General features: G+C 34.7%; 1 protein-coding gene across 1 annotated transcript in view; it reads left to right on the top strand.

The window, feature by feature from the left end:
* Nucleotides 1-84: 84 nt before the first annotated feature.
* Nucleotides 85-8381, top strand: part of LOC106685735 (alpha-N-acetylgalactosaminidase) — a gene marked incomplete at its 5' end in the record, with an annotated part of 36817 nt that continues 28520 nt past the window's right edge. The window contains 4 exon segments of the mRNA XM_014428574.2: nucleotides 85-179; nucleotides 4707-4868; nucleotides 6056-6253; nucleotides 8112-8276. Coding sequence (XP_014284060.1) covers nucleotides 85-179; nucleotides 4707-4868; nucleotides 6056-6253; nucleotides 8112-8276 — 620 coding nt within the window.

Genomic DNA, 8381 nt, shown 5'->3' with positions numbered 1-8381 from the left:
TTCTGAAATTTAAGCTTATACTAATTATTAATTTTATACTTTTATTGATTAGAATAATTATTGTTTCATATTTTTTAATTATAGGGTATGAAAATGTAAAAAACCGGCTTAATCAGACTGGAAGGCCGGTCGTGTTTTCTTGTAGTTACCCTGCTTATCAAGACGAATTGAGTGTTCCTGTAAGTTAATGCTACAAAGAAGCCATTTCAATATTAACGGTGTCAGGAAAAATTTATTAGAACCTTAGTTATATTTCAATAAATAATTTTTTTTATTATAACCAATATATCATCATATATAATATGATGGTCATTCTTAAATTATGATTTTCTCTTACAGTGGTTCTGAAGAATAACCAATCATATGAAAGTTAATTATTTAATTTTTTTTGTTATTATCCTACTGGAGGCCTCACCTTTTCACTTTGAGCTTTTCATCATTAATTAATCTGAATATGATACATAATGCTCTTTTTGCCACCCCCTAGCCTGCCACATTGCTGTAAACAGTTTATTTTGTAGTAAACCTAAGAAAGAATAAATACTGCCATATTTTCAAGTATTGGTATAAAACATAATTTAAAGTTTTTGATGGAAGGCATTAATCACTACAAAATGTTTTTACCTCTGTCTCAAAGTTTTCGGTCACTCCCTTATACGCTTATGAAACCAATATACCCTCACAAAAGAAAATTTCATACTGAAACGGGATTAGGACACAATCGGAACACACCTGATCTTTTTATTTTCCTTCTTTAACCTGTTCAGTTAGTTTCAGGAAGTGGAATATAATGAAAAATTCGTGTTCAATTAAAAAAATTAAATTAAAGTGTTCAAAAATCCATAGCGCTAAGACTTATATTTTGTATATTACGTAGTTTCCCAGTATTCCATAGCCTATTTTTATATATGCTTTTATTTGTTTTTTTGCGAAACTTCCTAAAGGAGAGACAGATATTTAATTTTCTTTCAAAATCCACTATTAAGCGTTGACTATTGGAATTTTCAATTGTAGTTCAAGACACTAACCTTTATGAAATTAGGCGTGTTAGTATTACTCCAGGGAATGACTCTTTTAGGGATTTTGTCGGGACTCATCCGTGCAACATGTGCTGCCCACCCAAGGCGTCCTAGCCTAACAAAGGTCATAATCTCTATATCCTGGAGTGGCTCATAGAGTTCCTTATTTCTTCTTCTTCTCCAGCCTTCCTTATCCCTTACCAGCCCATAGATTTTTCAAAGGATCTTCCTCTCGAAGACCAGCAGATGATTTCTATCCTTTTTGAATAGGGTCCATGTCTGGGCGGTCTATGTTAGGATGGACCTAATTAGAGTTTTTTATAAATGGACCTTTGTTTTCCTGCTAATAAGATTGATTGCTTCAGAACTGTTTCAACCGACCAAAATGGCATCGATTAGCCTCTGTAATCCTTCTCTCTATTTTATTGGAAACATTATTTGTTGCTGTGACCTGAGATCCAAGGTAAGTAAACACCTCTACTCTCTCAAAGATACAGCATGCTACAACAACCTGTCTTTCCTGAGGTCTGGCTCCTCCGGTGTGCATATATTTCTTTTTGTTTTTATTAATAGCAAGACCTATGCGTGGAACAGTTCTCTGCAGGCTCAAGAAAGACTCAGAAAGCACAGTAAAAGATCGCGCCTCTATATCAAGGTCATACGCATAACCGAGCAGTTGGACCGATCTGTTGAATATGGTGCCATTATTCTAGATACCTGATTCTCTCACTACTTTATCCAGGATCAAATTAAACAGGAGGCACGCTAGAGCATCTCCTTGCCTTAGTCCTTGATTTGAGCCAAATGCAGAAGAGTGTTCGGACTATATGCGGACCTGCACCTAACATCTCTCATTGTCATTTTTATATGGCGTATTAGCTTTGAAGGAACCTTCATTTTTCTGAGTGTCTTGTATAACATACGTGTTCCTGTAATCGACGAACAAGTGTTGCGTAGGAATCTTGTATTCATGGGCCCATTCCATAATTAGTCTGAGGGTATGAATTTGGTCCACCGTAGATTTCTCTCTCCTGAAACCAGTCTAGTACTGCCGGATTTCTCATACTCCATGCGGGGTCAGCCTTTGCTAGGGGATATTGAAGAACACTTTGTTGGAGCAGCGATATTCCTCTGTAATTAGAACATTCCAATTGTTCTCCTTTCTTATGAAGAGGGCATATCAAAGCACTGCTTCATTTCTGAGGCATCTTCTCTTGAACCCATATCTAAATGATCATGTCATAAAGTGTCCTGTGCAGTTCCGCTCCACCATATTTAAACAATTCTGCCGGCAATCCATTCTCCCCTGGTGCCTTATCGTTCCTCTTTTTCTGGATTGCATCTACAACCTCTTCTAAATCTGGAGGCTCCTCTTCATTTCCCTCTTGAACTATTTCATCCTTATTGTTCAAGAAAGCCCCATCTTCTTATGCACGAATGAATTTTAGGCTTGAAAGGGAGTCTACCATTGTTCACCTTCTGAAAGAAGAGCCTGCTTTCATTCGCACTCTTGTGAGCTTCCATTTCTTTCAATGCCTCTATCTCCCATAATTTCTTCTTCTTCTTTAACTTTTTCTCGTTCCTCCTCTTTTTGCGGTATTCCTCTGTGGGCCCCTTGTGAACCGTTTCTGCACCATTGCTTGGTAGGCGACGTTCTCCCCATCTTTTACGCTTCAGCTTTCTTCATCAAAGCAAGGTGACCTTGTTTCGCGTTCCTTTATGCCTATGCATTCAGACACATTTCAATTACAAGAACTGTAACTCTATATTGCCCCATACTGCCTGAGGGTCTTCATTAATGAACTTAACCCACAGTCTCATGCAGTGTTCTACCTATTTGAGCGTGGAAAGAGTTTTATATATCAGGGTCTTACAACTTCTGGACATTGCACTTCTTAGTCTTCTCTTGCTTCTTATATCTTGCATTAGTGATTCTTGCCCTGATTCGTGCTATCACTAGGTAGTGGTCGGAATCAATGTTGGCTCCTCTAAGGGTTCTTACTCTTTATAAGATGGATCTATGGCGTTCACATATTAAGAGATAGTTGATTTGGTTGAAGCTGTTGAGGTCCGGGGATCTCTATATCGCTTTATGTATCCTACGTCCGCGAAGGAGTGTGGTTCCAATCACCAAGTTCCGAAAGGCCGCAACATTCACGGTTCTCTCACCAATTTCGTTGCATTCCTCAGGGATGCTCTGTGGCCCGATCGTTGAATAGTAAATGTTTTCTCATCTTTGCGTTGAAGTCCCCTGCCAGGATTTTGATGTCGCTTTTTAGACAGGCTCCTTACAAAGCATCATAGAACTTCTCCTTGTCCTCTCGTGAGCTTATAATCGATGGAATTTTCGGATCCTACGTCTTAAAAAACATATAAGGGGACCCTAATATGTTATATATCAAAAAAGTTAATAGAAATTGAAAAGGGATCAGTAGATCGATAGCATTTTCATTTCCTAAGTCTCTTAAAATACATAAAGGCGCCATGCATTTTTGCAATCATAAAAGTTAAAATAAATCGTCAGACGAGCCCGTAAGCTTATAATCGATAGCATTTTGGATGCCAACGTCCTAAAAAACATATCTGGAAACCCTAACATGTGAGATATCAGAAAAGATAAAATAAAACGATGAAAGGAATATGGTCCGGGTGCGGTCAAGAAAAACTCAAATAGTAGAAATATACTAATTTAATGAGCCAACGTTTCGCCCCACGTTGCAGGGCTTCTTCAGGGCTATTTTGACGGCAGTCAAAACTAAAAACTCATTTTAGTTTTGACTGCCGTCAAAATAGCCCTCAAGAAGCCCTGCAACGTGGGGCGAAACCTTGGCTCATTAAATTAGTATATTTCTACTATTTGAGTTTTTCTTGACCGCACCCGGACCATATTCCTTTCATCTTCACACACGGTCAATCAATAATCTTCCAATAAAATAAAACGATATGTTGGAGCGAGTTGTTCTTCGCGTCTGAAAAATTGTTCTCTTAATGTAATTTATCTCATAGAAATGAAAAATTATTCTTTAGTATATTATATATAAAATACACGAATATAAACGTATTCGTCTCTCTTCAATCAAATAATATTCGCCTAACTCTGACTGGACATTAATCTTTAAGTACATTCCCTAGCGAAAGCCATCCCACATTGTCTATTGTATTCGCTTTTCATTTTTTAAAATTGATGGTACTGAAGTTTTGTGGTAACATTTTTACGACAATGTTGATTACTAAATTTATCAGTTGCCTAAGTTGTTGGGAAAAAGTTTGATCTTATTGATGAATAGCTATTATGTCATGATTGATTTTTTTCTTTTAAAATCCCTTGGGGAACTTAGCATACCTAAGGCTCCATCAATTACTATTAATAGATTTTAAATTTTATGTAATCCTGATGCCCTACTACTTCCATTATTAGCTGCCATAAGAATATGGTACGCCTTGGGTAAATAATAGGTTGAACCTAACTAATAACCTCCTCTCCGAACAGTTTTAAAAGGTAGGATAGATAGTAAAATAAGCCGTATGTAATTTAAAAAAATTAGTTAATGAATTAACATTTTTTATTGATTATCGTATGTGCTCTTTCTCCTTTTGCCCACCGACATATCCTCGGTTACTTATAGACATGATCGACTATATCTCTTTTTTTTTAAATAAATTAATTTCTTTTTTGTTTTAATTTAGACGGACTTTTCGGTTTTGGCTGAAAATTGCAATTTATGGAGAAATTTCGAAGATATTGATGATTCATGGCAAAGCGTCACTACTATTTTGGACTATTTCGCATTGAAACAAGAGCATATTGCCAAGTTTGCTGGACCAGGTCATTGGAACGATCCCGACATGGTAAATGGATAATTTTCTTCATCCTCTTAAATTTCAATAAATATTTCTTAAGGAATAAATAAGTTTTATTATCTTTAATTGCAATTACATATACATTGTTATAAATAAATACAATAATCGATTATTATACATAAGCGTATCAATAATGCTTTTTGTATATACATTTTTTCTTTCTTTTTTTACTTGTTTTTTATTCATTCACAGTAGGTACTAGTCTGATGTAATCCAAATATGAAAGAATGTAAAAAAGATATTTTAGCAGTCAGTAAGAAAAATGAGGAAGGGCTTTTACTCGAAGTTGGTAAGGAAGAAAGCTGTACTTGGTTGCCAAGTGGTTGAGGATAGGTGGACATTTAATGAGGTTTTTGAATACCAAAATGACCAACCGGCAACTAATACAGATCATCCGAAAGGTATCCGTTTATGCATACAACAGTGAAAACCATCCTCCTCAGACACTTAGAGCTCATTGGCTGAAAATGTTTGTAATGAATGAAGAAGTGATATCAAGTGAAAAGTGTTATCTTCTTGAGCTCCTCCTGCACACCACCTTCTGCATAGATGAATTTTGCTTAACAATTAACCGTGATTAATTGTTGGGGATGCTCCATTCAAAAATCATTGATGAATGGCAGCTTCATTACCCATTCGTAGTAAAATTAATCTTCACTACCCACACCTCCGCAAACACCTAGACAACACTCATCAATTCTTATCAAAAACAACTATTTATTTTTTTAAATCCGTGTGATTTTTAGGTATTTTCTCCTTTTCACATTTACAGTTTTTATAAAGAAGTGATCTAAAAAATCGTTTGTTGAAGGAATCTTGCAGAAATCAAAGAGCGAATTGTGATTAAAATTAGAGTAATAAAATCAGATTACTTGAATTAAATTTTTAGTAATTTTATCTCCATAAAGTAATTATTTATCTGACTCAATCAGACATAATTTGACCAAAAGTGCTGAAACACTATCATATAAATATTAATAATAAACATGGTTCATAAAAATTTGTAGATTTTGTTATTACAGCAGGACAGGGCAATTTGGGCCGAAAAGCTTTACTTATTTCTGTTCCTTATTCCACTCACCACTTTCTCCTCATAATATTCCAAACATTATTCTCAAGGTATACCTCACATTAGTTAGTTTATTTTTATTTAGGACATCTAATTTTATTTACAGTTACTAATAGGAAACTACGGTTTAAGTTATGACCAGAGTAAGGTACAAATGGCACTTTGGGCGATCTTAGCGGCTCCATTGCTGATGTCAAACGATTTAACATCAATTAGACCTGAGCACAAAGCAATCCTCCTCAACCACAACATAATTAAAGTCAACCAAGACGAGTTAGGAATCCAAGGAATCCGTGTATACAGGGTACGTATGAGTTTCAGTTACTCACTATACATAAGAATTATATTTAGCTTAAAATCAGTACCTTTTTTCTTTGGATTATACAATTATAGTTTAATTAGTCAGGAGTTGATTTAACATTACACTATAATAATAACATTTATCTTCTTAGAATCATTTTATCTAGTATCATTTCAATAGTATAAGCTTCTCTTTTTGAAAAATCAGAATCTTATAAAGCTGATATGAAAACGTGATTAATGACATTGTATGTGAATAAGTTGAAATTCATTTATTGTAACTAGTTTAAAAGAAATAGTTACTGGCCAAGGCTGTATCCACACCTTTCTAGGGAGCCACAACAGATAGGGACTACTTATATTCTTTCTTTGTAGAGCCAAATATTTGTAAATTCCATTTTATATTTGTATATTTGTCCATTGTATACATGAGGGATCTTATATAGCATTTATCAGAGTTATTTCGAGTATATAATAATAATAATAGAGAGAGAGAGAGAAAAACATTATTTATCTATGCTGCCTAAATACATTAGGTTGCTATCTCACACAGCATACTTATCAATCCGTAATCGGACATATATAAATTACACATACATGGTATAATCAGAAAAAAAAGAGATACAATAATAAGATATAATAAACAATTTTTTTCTCCCCTACAGTTTCCATCCACAATCCATTTCGGTCTGTACAACAAATACAAATGTTTCATTCATTCCTATTTTTCTTTCTCATTTCTGCTCCTCCAATTTCACCCTTTCACAATTTTTCAATTCACCCGATCAACAAATTCGCTCTCCGGAATTCACCCTCCTAGATCCTCTTCAGTGACCCGCTAAATAAATTCAATATTAGACGGCAATGTGAGATCAGACCATCATTCATAGTCACAGCAGTAGATCAGTTTACCAAGAACAAACAAATAGATACATTTTACGAGAATAAGACTAACACATAGATTAAAAGGAAAATATAATAAAAAACCGGTTACAGGAACCACATGAATGGATAAATAACTTTTTAAAAAAATAGTATTAATAAATTAAAATAATTTAATGAATAAATACGTTAAAACACACAAATAGAGAGGTCAACATATTAAAATAAATAAATAAACCAAAGAATAATCTCCAAGCTAATTCCCATGCAGGTGATGGTGTATGATCCCCAGGGAGTCCAAAATAATATTTTCCGCCAAGATCGCAATATCCCCAGTGCTAACACCTAGGCCTTCTCCTTGTTCTATCTGGTATTGTTCCACGAGATCCAAACCAGAGGCCTCTCACGGTGAACTCTCTCTCTCCGAAGTTCTCGCGGAATTTTTCCTTAAGGAATTTTTCATATATTTTCTTTTTTCCCCTTTCCACTCCACCTTTCTGTTCGAGGTGATTACTTTCAATCTTACCGTCGGATCCAAGACAAGAGCCGTGTCTCCGACTTTATTATAAAGATACTAGTGAATCAAAACAAGATCGGGACTAGTTATTAACGAATCAAAGACCCAATTGGTGGAGATGATGATGGCGGACAAGTTTATATTTATTAGCTCACTTTTAAGAAACTAAAAGAATTTATATTTCTCAGAAATTGACTGAACTCCGGAAACGACCTGAAGTCAATCCATCGTTGGATTATGGCTACATATAAGTCATCGTGACTACTCTTAAGTATGGCATAGGAGAGCAATCACCAAAGTTTTGATTTTACATTGCTTACTGTTTAGTTTGAGCCGATTAGCTTAGCTAGTCCAGATACTAACCCAGTAACAGTTGGGTGATGATGTACTTCAAAACTTAATTATTAATTAAACAATTTTTTTTTTTGAAAACTAACTATGAAAATTTTTTTATTGTTTTCAGAAAAACAAAATCGAAGTTTGGACAAGAAAAATTATGCCAGTTGTAGATGGTGAATTATCTTATGCTATAGCAATTTACAGCAGAAGGACAGACGGTATGCCATTCCTTTTTGAAGTGGAAATAAGAAGACTTGGTTTAACTAATCCTGAAGGTTATAAAATGAAAGTAAGTACTTGCTGTAATATATTGATTCAAAGTAAAATCAGACTGGAAATATTAGTAAAAAAAAGAGGTGTGGAAACGTCTTACTACTTTATTAACTTTATATAT

Source organism: Halyomorpha halys, unplaced genomic scaffold (genome assembly GCF_000696795.3).
Source record: "Halyomorpha halys isolate HHAL.00 unplaced genomic scaffold, Hhal_1.1 Scaffold727.1, whole genome shotgun sequence".
Classification (NCBI taxonomy): domain Eukaryota; kingdom Metazoa; phylum Arthropoda; class Insecta; order Hemiptera; family Pentatomidae; genus Halyomorpha; species Halyomorpha halys.
This window is presented reverse-complemented; position numbering and strand designations above follow the sequence as displayed.